This window comes from Notechis scutatus, chromosome 7, assembly GCF_049901735.1.
Source record: "Notechis scutatus isolate UNSWTSFEM ecotype Mainland chromosome 7, rNotScu1.2, whole genome shotgun sequence".
In the NCBI taxonomy this organism is placed as follows: domain Eukaryota; kingdom Metazoa; phylum Chordata; class Lepidosauria; order Squamata; family Elapidae; genus Notechis; species Notechis scutatus.
Window position 1 is genome coordinate 1,417,501 of NC_142015.1, and position 17,559 is coordinate 1,435,059.

At 48.0% G+C, this 17,559-nt stretch overlaps 1 protein-coding gene across 1 annotated transcript in view; it reads left to right on the top strand.

Moving 5' to 3' along the window:
• RASSF2 (Ras association domain family member 2) overlaps positions 1 to 17,559 on the top strand; it is a 39,906-nt gene that overhangs the window by 21,151 nt on the left and 1,196 nt on the right. The window contains exons 5-11 of the mRNA XM_087969875.1: positions 1,868 to 1,956; positions 9,289 to 9,446; positions 10,677 to 10,778; positions 11,434 to 11,485; positions 11,865 to 11,986; positions 13,278 to 13,375; positions 14,394 to 17,550. Of these exons, the coding sequence (XP_087826001.1) occupies positions 1,868 to 1,956; positions 9,289 to 9,446; positions 10,677 to 10,778; positions 11,434 to 11,485; positions 11,865 to 11,986; positions 13,278 to 13,375; positions 14,394 to 14,463 (691 nt within the window). The 3' untranslated portion in view covers positions 14,464 to 17,550. The remainder of the gene's footprint in view (positions 1 to 1,867; positions 1,957 to 9,288; positions 9,447 to 10,676; positions 10,779 to 11,433; positions 11,486 to 11,864; positions 11,987 to 13,277; positions 13,376 to 14,393; positions 17,551 to 17,559) is intronic.

Consider the following 17,559-nt stretch of genomic DNA (forward strand, 5'->3'; position numbering starts at 1 on the left):
TCACAACAACTCTGTATGGGGAGTTGGGTTGAGAGAGAGAGAGAGAGAGGGAGGGACTGGCCCCAAATCCCCCAGCCGGCTTTGGGACCTAAGGGGGGACTCGAACTCCTGGCCTCCTGCTTTCCAACCTGGTGCCTTCACTGCCAGGCTCAATGCCCCTCTCGCACCCAAACCCACATCCCCGGGGTGGTTCTTGTGGGGGGAAAAGGAGGAAGGAGGAGCATTAGGTGTGTTCGCTGCCTTGAGTTATTTATTCATCAAATAAATGAATTATTTATGATCAAATAACAGAATACCGTTAGAATATACTATAATATATGCTACAATACAATGCAATACAATATTCAACGGAGAATATTTGGGAGTGGAAATTGGATTTTGTCCAGAAGGTTCAGCTCATTTGGTCCTGAAACCCTTAACTTTTTGAATGAAATTGGGATTATTGAGAGTTTTACCCCAAAGTTTTATCCCATCCCTCCCTCCCAACCTCTTCTTTCTTTCTCTTTCTTTCTTTCTTTCTTTCTTTCTTTCTTTCTTTCTTTCTTTCTTTCTTTCTTTCTTTCTTTCTTTCTTTCTTTCTTTCTTTCTTTCTTTCTTTTTCTTCTTCCTTCCTTCCTTCCTTCCTTCCTTCCTTCCTTCCTTCCTTCCTTCCTTCCTTCCTTCCTTCCTCCCTTTCTCTTTCTTTCTTTCTTTCTTTCTTTCTTTCTTTCTTTCTTTCTTTCTTTCTTTCTTTCTTTCTTTCTTTCTTTCTTTCTTTTTTCTTTCTTTCTTTCTTTCTTTCTTTTTCTTCCCTTCCTTCCTTCCTCCCTCCCTCCCTCCCTCCCTCCCTCCCTCCCTCTTTCTTTCTTTCTCTCTCTCTCTCTCTCTTCCTTCCTTCCTTCCTTCCTTCCTTCCTTCCTTCCTTCCTCCCTCCCTCCCTCCCTCTTCTTTCTTTCTTTCTCTCTCTCTCTCTTTCTGTCCTCCCTCCCTCCGTCCCTCCCTCCGTCCCTCCCAGCAAAGTCTGGTTCATCTGTGTCTGCAGCTGCCCAGATTATAGCTTTTAATCCTAAGCAGCTGCACTATTATGGGATGGGTTCCTCCGGCTCCCAAGGAGCCCAGATCCCTTGGAAGTGGACAGCCCCACAATGGGGGGGGGGGCCTTCTTGGCCGCTTCTTACTGCAGAGAAAGCGGCCTTTCAAAGGTGGGGAAGTTTTGTCGATTCAAGAAGTCAGCGGATCGAAGACCTGATCTTGGTACTCCGTGGTTGTAACCGTCCATCAAATCCGTGCCGTTTTTTAGGCTTTTTTGGGATTGGCTCAAGGTCATCCAGATCAGAGGTGGGATTCAGTCGGTTCTGACCGGTTCTAGAGAACCGGAAATTTTGGGCAGTTGGGAGAACCGGCCAATCCCGCCTCCGACTGGCCCCGCCAACCCCCCACCTCTTCTCCGCCTCCCATTGAGTCCCAGCTGATCGGCCGGGTCTCCTTTGGTTGCCCTGCACAGGAGAATGGAGCTGGAAAGCAGGTTGGTGGGGCGGGGAGGGAAGGGGGATTCTGCAGTATATCCTTCCCCTGCCACGCCCACCAAGCCCCGCCCACCAAGCCCCGCCCACAGGATCGGTAGTAAAAAAATGGAATCCCACCCCTGGAGGGAACGTCTCCCTCTTGGTAGGCCTGTGGCCAGCTGTGCAGGGCTTCCATAATGGGGCTCCCTTGGGCCAACCTCCAAGCCCCAACGGATGGGCCAAAGGTCCTTTGACTGGTTGGCGTCTTGAGGAGAATGACTCGCTTCCTAAAACTTGACCAGGTCCCCTCGTCTATTCCTGCCCTCCCCCTCAACTGGGGTCTTTACCTCTTTCTCTCTTTCACCCCCCCCTCCCCTCCCCAGGTCTGTCATTAAGCCCAGCACTTTGCCTGACATTCAGGTAACGGAGGCCGAGCCCACACCGGAAGGGGATGCCACGGATGAGAAAACAGGTAAGATCAGACCGGGGGTGGGGGTGGGGGGGGTGAAGGGAAGAAGGACGCTCCCTTTTCATGACATTTCCACCCATGGGGTCTCCTTGTACTGTTTCAGAAAGAAAAAATAATAATATTATCACAAGTGTTGGTTAGATTTATATCCTGCCTTTCGTTTAGTTTAAGGCATACTTCGCATAGACCTCCTCCTCCTCCTCCTCCTCCTCCTCCTCCTCCCCAAATTGATTATGTGCCATCCAAGTAATTTTCAACTCCTAGTGACCACTTAGAGAAACCTTCTCCATCTGTCTCCAACAACCTGGTCCTTCCGGTTTACTATGGCACCCCAGTTGCCACTGAATCTTGAGTCTGGCTTCCCTTCCTTCCTTCCTTCCTTCCTTCCTTCCTTCCTTCCTTCCTTCCTTCCTTCCTTCCTTCCTTCCTTCCTTCCTTCCTTCCTTTCTTTCCCTTCCTTCCTTCCTTCCTTCCCTCCTTTCTTTTTTTCCCCTTCCTTCCTTCCTTCCTTTCCTTTCTTTCTCTCTCCCTCCCTCCCTTCCCTCCTCCTCCTTCCGTCCTTCTGTCCTTCCCTCTCCCCTCCCCTTTCTTTCTTTCTTTCTTTGTTTGTTTCTTTCTTTCTTTCTTTTCCTTCCTTCCTTCCTTCCTTCCTTCCTTCCTTCCTTCCTTCCTTCCTTCCTTTCCTTCCTTCCTTCCTTCCTTCCTTCCTACCTCCTTCTTTCTTTCTTTCTTCCTCCTTCCTTCCTTCCTTCCTTCCCTTCCTCCCTCCTTCCTGTGGGAGAAGGTGGCAATGTATGTCTCATTTCAGGATTGGGAGCGAGCATCTCTGCTCAACCCTGGGGATTAATTGCTCTAAGAGAGTTTCCAGCTTGGATGGTTTTAAAAATAGAGAACTTTGTGGCAGACAGAACAGTGATTGCTTAGCCCCGAATTATCTGCCAGAATATGCGATCGGTTGGGAAATCACAGGAGGAGGAGGAGGAGGAGGAGGAGGAGGAGGAGGAGGAGGAGGAGGGCTTTGTCGGTGTGCACACATGCGTACACAAAGACACATCATGCACATACGGGCAGATGCCTGCCTGTGTGGGATTGTGGCATCTGGGGAGAATGGAAGTCCCCACACAGCCCTTTGATGTGAACCAGCTCAGCTCCAGGGCTTAGGAATTTTCAAGGCCAGCACTAGACACTAAGCTTGTACACACACACACACACACACACATCTGGCACCCAGGGATGTGAAGGAATCAGCTTGGCTTCCCCTCCCCTTGGCAACGGAGGAGTCCTCCTTCCTTTGCAACACAAGGCATTGTTCCTCAGAGTTGCCATGGCTTCTCCTTCCTGCTGGGGAAAACAGGGGAGCCGCCGATGGGCTGGAGATTTCTTGGCCGCCAGAGTGACCGTCTCCCCTTAGGAGTAACAAGCCAGCCTCTCACTGCAGCCCCTAGAATGAAGAAGCAGCCACTTTTCTCAGCCTTGAAGGAGCCTTTGGATCCTCGGCCTTCCGGAGAGGTTAACGTACGTGCAGGCTTTCCTGCTGTACCGTGTGTGTGTGTGTGTGTGTGTGTGTGTAGAAGACCTATCATCGTGCATTCGTCTCCCAGCAAGGCCTTCCCATTCCAGAAAATTGCTTTCTGTTCCCAGGAAAGCAGCCACCCATCCTTTCAACTCTTGGGAACCCCTTCACACATACACACACCCCATCCTCTATGCCGGTGGTCACCAACCAGTGGGCTGGGGACCACTGGTGGTCCATGAGAAAATGTTGGTGGTCCGCAGAGAAATGTCGTCCCCCACAAAGCGATTAATCCAGACTGTGCAGGAACACAAGGCTTGCATCGCTTGCATTGCGAACAACACGAGGTAGTGAAGGGAGGGGGGAAGGGCGGAGGGGGGAACTCACCCCACGCGCCTGGCCTGGCCACCGGGCTGCTTCTTTCCGCTTCTTCCTTCTTCTGCTTTTGGCTGCACGCAAGGAAAGCAGCAGAAGTCTTTCTTTGTCTCTCCCAAACTCCGCCAGACATGAGTCTTTGGGGCCCTGCAAGGCCTCCTGCTCCAAGAGGCTGTGACAAGTCTCACAAAGACTCGTTTCTGGCTGAGTTTGGGGGAGAGAAAGAAAGACTTCTGCTGCTTCTGCTGCTTTCCTTGCATGAAGCCCAAAGTCTCTCTCTCTCTCTCTCTCTCCCTCTGAGAACGGAGCTGGAGACCCCAAATAAAGAACGATCGATCGGTAGGAAAACGGGGTGGGGAATTTTCCTGCAGACTTTTGGGGGGATTTTCCCAGGGTGTCTGGTCCGCGGGATATAAAATGATGAGGTTGGTGGTCCCTGAGGTCCCAAAAGGTTGGCGACCCCTGGGCTAGTAGTTGCTCTGGTTAGCATTTGCAAAACATAAGCAATGCATTTTGCCCCCTTTCCCCACTTCCTCAGGCAAAGTTTTGGCTCCAACCACCCTGCAGTCATGGAATGAATCATGCTGGGCTGTGCATGATGTGGCAATTGCACGTTTGCAGGCCGACTTCTGTAGAGCCAGAGCTGCTGAGCTGGCCCCACACCAATAAGGAGGAAGCTGAGGTCGGTCCTGCTGCCAGGCAGAGTTTGCTGATCTTATCATCGGCTGACAGTGGCTGATAACTTCCTCTTCTCACTTCCTCCCTTAACGGCAGGAGTCCTGCAGTCAAAGAGCTGTTGCAAAACCTCAACAGGGAAGGAGCGAATTGCAGAGGGCAGCTTCCGTAGCAGCGGCTTTAAAAGTCAGAGAGAAAAGGGACGATCCAGTCTAAGTCCAAAAGGTGGGTGTTTTTTTTCAGGAGGCAACTGGACTTTCTTGTTTGATCTTTTGAAGACATTTTGCTTCTCATCCAAGAAGCTTCTTCAGCTCTGGATAGTGGGGAGTGGAAAGATTTATACTCCTTGCAGACAGCTGGTCATTTGCAATCCTTTTAGAGGGTCGTTGAGGCCGCTTGAAGGTTTATCTATGTCCTGTTAACTGTTGCATCTAAAAGGGATGCAAATGACCAGCTGTCTGCAAGGAGGATCAATTTTAGATGCAACAGTTAACAGGACACAGGTAAACTTCCAAATGCCTCAACGACCCTCTCAAAGGATGCAAATGACCAGCTGTCTGCAAGGAATATAAATCCTTCCCTTCCCCACCATCCAGTCAGAGCCGAAGAAGCTTCTGGGATGAGAAGCGAAACATCTTCAAAAGAAAAACAAGAAAATCCAGTTGCCTCTTGAAAAAAAAAGCACCTTTGGGACAACCAGGACTGAGAATCTCTACAGAGATCCAATCTAAGTCAATTCGTGTTTAAGCCCTTCCTTCCTCATTCTCAGAGGCCTTTCCCTCCCGCCCCATTTTGTTAAATAAAGGAGAATATCTATAGCTCGGGCTTGAAATGAGAGATCCTTGGTGCTCTCTGAGCTTGGTGGTTTTCTGGAAGACATTTCATAACCCAAGCTAGGTAACATCACCAGTGCTAGTTAAACGAGGAACAATAAGTGGCTTTTCTACCCTAAAACATTGGTTGCAGGAACTGGGCCTGGCTAGTCCAGGGAAGAGAAGGACCAGGGGAGACAGGATAATATCTTCCAATATTTGAAGGGCTGCCCCAGAGAGGAGGAAGGGGTCAAGCTATTTTCCAAGGCCCCCGTAGGACAGACAAGGAATAATGGATGGAAACTGAACAAGGAGAGATTCAACCTGGAAATAAGGAGAAACTTTCTGACAGGGAGAACAATCAACCCATGAAACAGCCTGTTTTTGGAAATTGTGGGAGCTTCATCTCTTGAGACTTTCAAGAAGAAATTGGACTGCCATTTGTCAGGAATGGTGTAGGGTCTCCTGCTTGGGTGGGGGGGGTTGGACTAGATGACCCCCAAGGTCCCTTCCATCTCTGTTCTTCTATTTTGTGACCTTTTTGCAATGTTGAAAAAGGTGTCAGCTTTGGAACTAGCGGCATGGCAGCTGGGATGGAGACCTGCCTTTTCGTAACCCGTTGCATTATCCCCCAGCCCACCCCCTTGGCTGCTCTATGGTCTGAAGCGGAGCTGGCCAGTCATGATCTATGAACAAAAACCAAGGCTGGAGGAGGAGGAGGAAGAGGAGGAGGCAATTAAAAATGGATTAGCAGAATTTCATTATGCTAGGGATTTGCACCAGGAATCCCACAAACCTCTCCGGGGATAGAATAGAAATAGAAAAAATAGATTGGAGCCCCTTCCCCAGTTCAGTCGCGTGGGGGGGCAGCCACAGTCTCTACTGCAGAAGCAGAAAGTCCTTTTTCAGATGGGAGGAGGGTGGGCATCTCTGCTGCGCCAGGAACTGAATCCTCAAAACAGAGCCAATTTATTTACATTAATAACGTTGCATGTTGTTGCATTAGAATAGAATAGAATTCTTTATTGGTCAGGTGTGATTATTGGAGGCACAAGGAATTTGTCTTTGGTGCAAATGCTCTCAGGGTACATAAAAGAAAAGATGCATTCGTCAAGAGTCAAGAATCATCAGGTGCAACACTTAATAGGAATCATAGGGACACACAAGAAATTTGTCTTGGTGCAAATGCTCTCAGTGGACATAAAAGAGTCAAGAATCATCAGGTACAACACTTAATCATAGTCATAGGATACTAATAAGCAATCAAATCATACAGTCCATATAAATCGTAAGGATACAAGTGACCAAGTTACAGTCATACAGTCACAAGTGGGAGGGGATGGGTGATAGGAGTGATGAGAAGATTAATAATAGTAGTAATGCAGACATACTAAGTTGGACAGTGTTGAAGGAATTATTTGTTTAGCAGAATGATGGCGTTGGGGAAAAACTGTCCTTGTGTCTAGTTGTCCTGGTGTGCAGGGCTCTATAGCCTCGTTTTGAGGGTGGGAATTGAAACAGTTTATGTCCAGGATGTGAGGGGTCTGTAAATGTTTTCACAGCCCTCTTTTTGACTCGTGCAGGATATACAGGTCCTCCATGGAAGGCAAGTTGATAGTAATTGTTTTTTCTGCAGTCCTAATTCTCCTCTGGAGTCTGTGTCTGTCCTGTTGGGTTGCAGAGCCAGTTATAGACGTGCAGATGACAGATCATCAATCATTCCTCTGTAGAACTGGATCAGGGCGGTGTGATGTGAAGGGTGTCATATGGGCATTGGGGAGCCCCAAGAAAATGTTAGTTTCCCCTATGAGGATATAATAACAAGAGGAAGTCATGAATCTCCAGGTTGCTTTCAGGCCTGCCTGCCTTGCAGGGTTGTTGTGCAGGCAAAATAAGAGGAAGAACAGCGTTGGCTGCTTTGAAAGTTGGAGTGAAAGTTTGAGGGATAGAAAAAGGGGAACAAATAGGGAAGCAGTGTCCTTATTTCCCATTGTCTTATTTTTCCTCTTTTACTTTCTTTTCTCATACTTTCATTGCATTGGGAAATTCTAACAGAAATACTTTAAAAAAACAAATAGGTAGGGCCAAATAATTTTGGAAAGGCGCAACGAAGGCTGGGTAGTTGCAGGAGGCTTCTGGGGTTCAAACTGAGCTCCTCATTTCCTAACAAGGAAGTTTGAACCCCAGAAGCCTCTGGATATCAAAATTGCCCCCCCCACCTCCTGCCTTTTAATTTCATGGATTAGAAAACAATCCACCAATAATTCCAGGAGTTTTTAATCGCTGTCCCGTGGCAAAAATAAATGTAATGAAACCCCCAGGCTGTAAAATTGCAAGGGAGCCATTAAATGACTTGAAAAGCCCAAACAGGAGAGAAAGCCTCAGCCAAAGGCACTTTTTCAGGTCTCTACAGAAATCGGACAATGGCCGAGCTTTGCCGTCTGGTTGCCAGAACGGCATCTGTGAATTTCATGGCACAATAGTGGCGCCGCTCCAGGCCACAAAAGGAGAGCGAGAAGTTGGCTGCCGGGCCTCCTTGGGACGGTCCGAGCGCCACAAGGAGGATTTCGTGGGCTTGATGAATTCCAGCATGATTTAATTGCATCTCCACGGAAGGGAGGTTAATTAATTCCAATTAATTCGGATGGCTTTCTTCCCTCCGCTCCCCTTCTCTCCCCTTATAAGAGTGAAATGAAGATCCAAGAGAGCCCCGGGTAGCAAATCTCCTTTTGCAGATTGCACACACAATGCTCTGTGCACATAACGTGGCCTTTGTTGGATGTCGAAAGCATCTCTTTTTGGGGGTGGAAGAACGTAACAACGGAGAGGCTGGCTCCTATCTCTAAAAGGCGCCCAGTCATCAGACGGTTCTCCCTGCTCAAGCCGGGACTTGAAATGTGTCTCTTCCTAGAGGAGGCAAAACAAAGGGAATATTGTCCGTCTTCGTACATCCACATTGTGTGTGTGTGTGTGTGTGTTTTTCCATAATTTAAAGTGTCCTTCTGTATTGGACAGACGGGATGGAGGAGGGTCGGCAGCCCTGGCCAAAAGTTTCTCTCTCACCACAGGCTAACAAGTCCGTCTGGCAGGGGAGATGAATAGTTGCCTGCCACACCTGTTCATCTCCGCCCCCTGCCTTTGATCCCCGGAGCTCGGGTGGGACTTCGCTAGCAGCGGTGGCTCTTCCGTCCCAAGGACCGGCCCATAGATTTCCACTGCTCTCCTCTCCTCTGCCTTCTGCATATCCATGCGTCAGGCACTGCTGTTCCTCATCAGTCACCTCCAGACCTGGGGGCTGTTGACTCTCCATCTGAGGGCTGATGGACGGCTCAGGCTTCGCCTCTCTTCTCTCTCTCTCTCTCTCTCTCTCTCTCTCTCTCTCTTCTCTCTTCTCTTCTCTCTCTCTCTCTCTCTCTCTCTCTCTCTCTCTCTCTCTCTCTCTCTCTCTCTCTCTCTCTCTCTCTCTCTCTCTCTCTCTCTCTCTCTCTCTCTCTCTTCTCTCTCTCTCTCTCTCTCTCTCTCTCTCTTCTCTCTCTCTCTCTCTCTCTCTGCCAGCTCCATTCCCTCTTCCCCCTCGGAGCTCTCAGATTGCTTTACTGCTGACCCTGACTCCCATGCCTCCTCCTCCTCCTCCTCCTCCTCCTCCTCCTCCTCCTCCTCCTCCTCCTCCTCCTCCTCCTCCTCCTCCTCCTCCTCCTCCAATTCAGCTGCTGAAGGGGCCAGCGGCGGACAGGCCACAGCACTACCCGTATGCGTCTGACTTGCAGCAACTGGGAGTGTTATAAAGTGCCCCCTCCCCACTTTACAGGCATTGCTGACACCTAGGAAAGGGGTGGGATGTGCATCCCAAAAGGGTGGGGCAGCCACCCTGGTTTTGCCCCTTTGAGAAAGGCCTCCGGTTCTTCGGATGCCTCGGATGTTTGCCTACTTTTAACCCATCTTTGCAACTCTGCGTTTCAGAGGACGAGTTCAAAGCTCAACTAGAAGAGACCCCCCAACTCATGCGGACACGGAGCGATGTGGGCGTGCGCCGCAGAGGGAACCTTCGCACCCCCAGTGAACAGCGGAGGATCAAGCGCCACCGTTTCTCCATCAACGGGCATTTCTACAATCACAAAGTGAGCCTCCGGGGCAGGGAGGGGGGCTGGCAGGGAGGGGAATCTCTTGGGAAAACCAAGCAAGAAGGTCTGTAAAACAGAGGTTGAGACTCTAGAAAAAGTGCAGAGAAGAGCAACCAGGATGATTAAGGGACTGGAGGCTGAAAGATATGATGAACGGTTGCAGAAACTGGGCCTGGCTAGTCTAGGGAAGAGAAGGACCAGGGGAGACAGGAGAGCAGTCTTCCAATATTTGAGGGGCTGCCCCAGAGAGGAGGAGGAAGGGGGTCAAGCTGTTTTCCAAGGTACCCGAAGGCCAGAGAAGGAATAATGGATGGAAATCGACCCAGGAGAGATTCAACCTGGAAATAAGGAGGAATTTTCTGACAGGGAGAACAATCAACCTGTGGAACAGAAGTTGATTTCAGAAGTTGTGGGAGCTTCATCACTGGAGGCTTTCAAGAAGAAATTGGATTGCCATTTGTCAGAAATGGTGTAGGGTCTCCCGCTTGGGGGGGGGTTGGACTAGATGACCTACAAGGTCCCTTCTAACCTATTCTGTTCTATTCTATATTCTCTTCTCTTCTCTTCTCTTCTCTTTTCTCTTCTATATTCTCTTCTATATTCTCTTCTATATTCTCTTCTATATTCTCTTCTCTTCTCTTCTCTTCTCTTCTCTTCTCTTCTCTTCTCTTCTCTTCTCTTCTATTCTATTCTATTCTATTCTATTCTATTCTATTCTATTCTATTCTATATTCCATTCCATTCCATTCTATTCCATTCTATTCTATTCTATTCTATTCTATTCTATTCCATTCCATTCTATTCTATTCTATTCTATTCTATTCTATTCTATTCTATTCTATATTCCATTCCATTCCATTCCATTCCATTCCATTCCATTCTATTCTATTCTATTCTATTCTATTCTATTCTATTCTATTCTATTCTATATTCCATTCCATTCCATTCCATTCTATTCTATTCTATTCTATTCTATTCTATTCTATTCTATTCCATTCCATTCCATTCCATTCCATTCCGTTCCACTCCACTCTATTCTCTGTGAACACTACCTTGGTGTTTTTGTTAACTCAGTCGATCATATTGTGGGAACTCTGTCTTTAAATCTAACGTTGTCCTCACCCCCCTTGTGCCTCCTCTGTAACAGCTTCCTCCTCCCCTGACAAACGCCCCCTTGCCTGGTTCTTTTTCTCCAACCCTTCTCTCTCCTTCTGCTTCCTCCTTCAGACGTCCGTCTTCACCCCAGCCTATGGCTCCGTCACGAACGTCCGCATCAACAGCACCATGACTACACCACAAGTTCTGAAGCTGCTGCTCAACAAATTTAAGGCATGTTTGGTTCTTATTCCGGTTGGTTTCCAGTGCAGGTGAGGTCAGGGGTGGGCCAGCTTTCTCGCTTAGGGTTCAAACACCAAACCTTAGCTTCTCTTCTCTTTCTCTTAACGATTCCCCTCCTTCCTCTATACACCTGTCAGGATTCCAGCCATCGCCATAATTAAATCATGATTCTCAAGCCAAACTTCCATAAACTTCCAAGGATCCATTAGAGGCGACATAGCGGCACTGCCCTGAATGAAGCCAACTCTGGCATCCGTCATTTACAGTCCCCCGTGACCCCGTTTCCCCCCTCCTGATATTCCTTCCTCCTCCTATTTTTCCCATAACAACAACCCCGTCTTGCCCAAGGCAGGACTAGAACTCAGAGTCTTCTGGTGATCGGCACAAAGTCCTCTAGCCAGGTGTTGTGCCCAAAATGGGACTAGAACTCTCATCCTTTGGGGTTTCTAGTTTGCTACTTTAATTTACTAGACCAGGCTGTCTCAACTGAAGTCAGGATATCAGGCAGTGATGATCTGGACATCTGGAACTCCTTAGCAAGGGGACCCAATCTTGGCCTGTTTGGAGCAAGAAGCGTTTGGGGCGATGGATCAGGGCTGCGTGCACAGAGAACGAATCCTCTCTTTTTTTTTATTCCTGTTTTCAGATTGAAAACTCGGCGGAAGAATTTGCTCTGTACATTGTACACACCAGTGGAGGTGAGAAGGATGTTTTTGTGTCTTGCAGTGGTAGGGCTTCTATGCAAGGTGTTGTTTTTTGGACCCAAGGTCCTTTCTTGGGGCCCACTCTGGTGAGCAGGTGGATAAAGTCATGATAAAGACATTTAAAGGGACGGAACAAATGTTAACATTAAATCAGTTGTTGTATTTGCCTATTTGCTTATTAAGCATTTCCCGACTTTAAGATGCACGAACTTGCTGGCTGGGAATCCAACTGGTGCCATGGTTTCATGCATGCTGTGTAAACTGGGGGAAGTTTCTTGGATTTGCGTATTAGAGGAGGTCATTTCCTTTCTCCTCATGAGTTGTCCTTGAGGTCTGGATCCCAACCCTCATCCTTCTCCTCTATTTCCTGCAGAAAAGCAGAAACTCAAGGCCACAGATTACCCGCTGATTGCCCGGATTCTGCAGGGACCGTGTGAACAGGTTTCCAAGGTTTTTTTGATGGAGAAGGACCAGGTGGAAGAAGTCACGTACGATGTGAGTCGTCATGGGGTGGGAATCCATCCTTTTGCTTATCACCTGGAAGTGCTTCCTTGGGGTCCAACGTCTTTGGAAGAGGAACGTGCTGGGCCCCACCATTAAAACTTTTACTCTCTTTCCAAAAACCCCCATGTCTTCAGGAGATAGCTCCTTACTTATTGGTGTAATTATTTCTCATTATATCAATAACTCAATTGCTTATACATTATTGAGAACGATTTTGAGTACTTGCTGCTACATTTATTTCAGGGGGTCACACATTCTTATTTTCGCTTTTTTTTTCCAGGCCCACAAAACCTACTCATTCAAACCTTAAAGAGATGGGTGTTTAACTGTATCTTAGCACAATTAGTTTGTTGTGGGAGAAGAGTGGTGCTGTCTCTAACTTTTTGGGTTCTGGAGGAAATGTGAGACATGAAGGTCCAGTTTATAGGTGCTTTATTTCCCCCAAGTGCAGAGGGACACAAGGGCTTCAGAAATAGCACCGAGGGATAAAATGAGCCTCCATTTCCCCACCGTTAGCCTTATTTTGTTGCTGTGGTGCCCTAAATGGCTTGGAGAGCAGCGTTTCTCAACCTTGCAGCCTGGGGGATTCTGGGAGTTGAAGTCCACCCATCTTAAAGCTGCCAGAATTGAGGAACAGAGAGTGAGGAGCGTTCTTCTCTGCACCTATACAAAAGGAGCCCACTGGACTAGTGGTGGCTAACCTATTTGGGCTCCTGTGCCAAAATTTGTGCTCGTGCTTGCACGCTCGCATGCCAGCACCCAAAAGGCAATGCGTGTGTCCTCCCATGCTCCCTACGTGTGCATGCGCACGCAATCCCCACCCACCCACCCCCGCCATCCCCTTACTTGCACTGCGCCTCACAGTTGATTTTCAGCCGGTTTGACGCCTTTTTCGGCCTCCCAGAGGCTTTAGGAAGGCTTCTGCAGGCTTTTCAGGCCGAAAACTAGGCCCGTTTCGTCACTTCTGGTATTTCCGGGAAAACAGGAAGTGATGAAACGGGCCTAGTTTTTGGCTTGAAAAGCCTGCAGAAGCCTTCCTAAAGCCTCTGGGAGGCCGAAAAAGCCGTCAAACCGGCTGAAAATCAGCTGTGAGGCGGTGCGCGTATGTGCAGTGAGGTAAGTTTTCCTGCAGCTCGCATGCCAGCACAAATGGCTCTACATGCCACCTGTGGCACTCATGCCATAGATTCGCCATCACAGCACTGGACTGCGTGAGGTTTGCAAAAACTGGGTGTTCCCAAACTGTCTGCTTCACTTCTCCATATTTTGTGCGTCTATCCAGGTTGCTCAGTATATTAAATTTGAAATGCCAGTTCTAAAGAGCTTTATCCAAAAACTTGAAGAGGAGGAAGACCGGGAAGTGAAAAAATTAAAGCACAAGTAAGTTATTTCTTCAACAAACTTCAAAGGATTTACTAGAGGCAACACATAACTTTCATTTTGGGGAGAAAGGTAGGATACGCAAATGGAAGGGACTGGGCATGTCAATGCGTGCCCTGGTTTTGCTTCAGGATCTAAGAGATGCTTCCCAAGATGAAGGATGTCCCCCTATCTTCTGGAAAGAACAACGCAAATATTGACATGGAAGCACAAAAACCTCGTGGTGTTAATTGGGGAATCCCAAAGGTGCTTTTTTTCCAAGACTTTCTTGGTTTTTCTTGGAAGACGTTTCGCTTCTCATCCAAGAAGCTTCTTCAGCTCAGCTCAGAGCTGAAGAAACTTCTTGGGATGAGGAGAGAAACCATGTGTCAGCTTTGGAAGCCATATTGACACCAGACGCTTCCATGCGGCCACATTCTTGACCCTGGGAAATTGGGAGGGGGGGGGAATTTCTTGGAGTGTATGTAGTTAGACATAATAACATTCTTTTTCTAAGTCAAGGTCATGTTATTTCTGCACCTGGGTGAGAGAACATCTCAAGTTGGGACGGATGGTGATTGGGGCTTGTGATGCGATGATAGGTGCAGGGGGTGGATTTGTAGGTTTTGCTTATTGTAAGGAAGCCTGGAACTTTCAGATTCGGGATTCCCCAGATACGCCAGTTTACTATCCAAATGAAACAGAACTTTTGAGAAGATGTCTTGGAGTTATTTGTTGGAGTGAAGGTTTTCTGGAACGCTGACACCATGATCAGGGGGTCTCCAACCGTGGCCACTTTAAGCCCGGTGGTCCAACTCCCAGCTTTGCTGGCTGGGGAATTCTGGGAGTTGAAGTCCTCCAGGCTTAAAGTGGCCAAGGTTGGAGACCCCTGACCTGGGGGACGGAGAATCTCCATAAACACTAATCAGGGAAGGAAGTCATTTCCATCCCGTTCTCTTCCTCCCTTGCTTAGTCCAGCTTAGTCACTTCCTTTTAGCTGCTCTCAATGGATAACTCTTCCATTTTGGATCCCTTTAAGGTATTCGGTGCTACGTGTAATGATCGAGCAGCGGTTGGAAGAAATCTCTGATGGTCCCGCAATGATGTAGACGCTTGATTTGAAAGACTGAGGCCTTCTGGGCCCCCAGCCAGGCACCCTGGAAACAGAATCCTTCCCTCGCTCTTAGGAACCAGGTCGTCTCTTCTTCCAAGGAAAGGGACTAGAATGAGAGCCACTTTGAGCACCAACCACCTTCGCTCCTTCTCCCTTTGACAACGATGAACTCGGTGGAGAATCTGGGAAGACGCTGGGGAGGAAACCTCTCAGCACCAAGTGTTTGAAAGCAGGTCTTCTCCACGTCTTTTGGAGCTGATGCTGGAACTGGATGATTGTCCTTTGGAACCAGGCCTGCTGGATGAGAAGCCTCCAGAAGCCATCCAGAAGTTTCTTCCACAGAGCAGCTCTTTCCTTCTCGAGCCCTTTTAAACAATTATCCAGAGAAGATGGGAGAAGATGGCTGTGGTAGGGCGGGGATAAAAGAGATGCTTAATGGAAAACTAGGTCTTCCCTTCATTTGACTTCCTTAACTTAGCAGTAGTCACTATGGACCTTTTGTGGAGTCAGAGCCCTAAAATGCTTTGCATTCTTCACCTTGTCCATCTCTCCCCATCCAACCATCCACATCTGGCCTTGGTGGTCATCTCCCTCTCCCACCATGCTCATTGCCATGTTTGTAATGGCCATGTTGGGTTTGGTACAACTCCTGGCCTTGACCTAGAAGACTTCTCATGTCTTCTTCTGAACTGAAGCCTTTTTATCCACCTTTCCTGCCTTGGTCCCCAAGTTCTCTAAAGGCACCTGAAGAGGTGAAGAGTTGCCTGCCCAACATAGGAAATCTTCTCAGTTTGTTTGGTTCATCGGTCAAGATTCCCCAGATGGGCACAGGACATAAGAGCCTCCAGAAATCAATCATAGCAACAGCAATAGACTTATATTCCGCTTCACGGTGCTTTCCAGCCCTCTCTAAAGCGGTTTACAGAGTCAGGCTCTTGCCCCCAACAATCTGGCTCCTCATTTGACCCACCTCGGAAGGATGGAAGGCTGAGTCCATCTTGAGCCAGTCAGGACTGAACTGCTGGCTGTGGGCAGAATTAGCCTGCAACACAGCACTCTTAACCACTGCACCAACATGGCTTCCTTGCTTCCTTCTCCTTGTTTTCCTTCCTTCCTTCCTTCCTTCCTTCCTTCCTTCCTTCCTTCCTTCCTTCCTTCCTTCCTTCCTTCCTTCCTTCCTTCCTTCCTTCCTTCCTTCCTCCCTTCCTCCCTTCCTCCCTTCCTCCCTTCCCTTCCCTTCCCTTCCCTTCCCAAGCAACAGCACTTATATCCTGCTTCACAGTGCTTTCCAGCCCTCTCTAAGCGGTTTACAGAGTCAGCCTCTTGCCTCCAGCAATCTGGGTGCTTCATTTTACCCACGTCCTCGGAAGGACGGAAGTCAGAATCAAAAATACTTTCTTTCCTTTTCCCTTTTGCTTCTGCCTTTCTCCAAGCCACTGTTTCTTCTCTTCACGTTCCCTTGCTATTCCTCAATACTTCAATGTGATACGGTACTCATTTTGTCCCAGGTTTGTGAATTCCCTGACTGGGTGGGTGGTGTTGGCTGCTGGCAGCTATAGGCTCAAGAACTTTGACCCTTGGCAAGTCTTTTTTTGTGTGTGGAGGGGGCTTCTGGCAAGACCACCCTGCTCTTCTGCAGCCCTGCTTGGTGCATCCCGGCCCAGCAGGGGCCATGCAACCTCGGAGGCCCTGAAGTTCCTGCTGACTTTGATCAGGCTCTGGATATCCAGACTGTGCAATCTGTTAGCAGGGACAATGATGTGGAATAATGGATAAGTAAGCAAGCATGCTTGCTCCTGGCCTATTCGAAAATGTCCCTTCCACCTTAAATGCTACGTTATGGGTAGCATTCTCAGGAATGCCAGAGGTCTGCACAGTGGCTGGCTTTGCACAAAATTTTGATCTAGGCCAAGGTCTTCAAACTGGACAGCTTTAAGACTTATGGACTTCCAACTCCCAGAATTCCTCCTCGAGTCATGTTAGCTCAGGAATTCTGGGAGTTGGAAGTCCACAAGTCTTAAACTTGCCAAGTTGGAAGAGCCTTGCTCTAGGCTAACAAGCTTGGTTGCTTGTGAGAACCCAGCCATTGTCTTGTGAGTGAAGCCATGGCCTGATCACCCCAAGGTGGTTTATATTGGGGGCATTGCATGAGATACAAATCTAGTAATCCTTTCGACCTAGTGATTTGGACTAACCTGTGTGAATGTAGGTTCCACCGAGTTACATCACAGACGCTTTGGTGGAGATCCTCAGCCCTGACAGGCAGCAACCCTCCAGGGCAGCTGGACTCTTTGCAGATCCACCTGGAGATCCCGTGGATTGACCCTAGGACCTTCTCTTTGCAAAGCAGGTGTATTCATTGCCGGCCACGCGCTGGATGAGATAGAGAGAAGAATATTGTGGTCCACAATACACTGGAGTGCATCCATTTTGTACAGGCCATATGGATCACAGGAAATGCAGGGGAGGGGGAATTAGATATGCAAGTCCCATGAATTAATCATTAAAAAGGTAGCTGATGATTGTAGTTAAAGTGAGGAGCTGTAATAGGTAGCCAAACAGCAGATGCTTTAGAAACTGTATTACTCCTCCTCTCCTACTTCTGTGGCATTTGGTCTTCATGGAGAAAGAAAGAAAGAAAGAAAGAAAGAAAGAAAGAAAGAAAGAAAGAAAGAAAGAAAGAAAGAAAGAAAGAAAGAAAGAAAGAAAGAAAGAAAGATAGATAGATAGATAGATAGATAGATAGATAGATAGATAGATAGATAGATAGACAGACAGACAGACAGACAGATAGATAGAATTCTTTATTGGCTAAGTGTGGTTGGACACAGAAGGAATTTGTTTTGGTGCAAAGGAAAACAAAGAGCAGATTTATCTTATTGGTTACTTTCTCCCAATATTTGTTTCCCCCTTCAAGGGCGAAGATCTAGATGTGCATTCAGGGTTTCATCTAGAAAGCTGGAGAAAAAAAGAATTGGAGGAAAAGCGAAGGAGGCAAAGACATTCCTTGCCCTCTTCTCCCCTCTCCTCTCTCTTTTGTGCCAACGAAAAGTTTTGTTTCTCTCCTGTTTCTCCAGCTTCAGTTTAGACC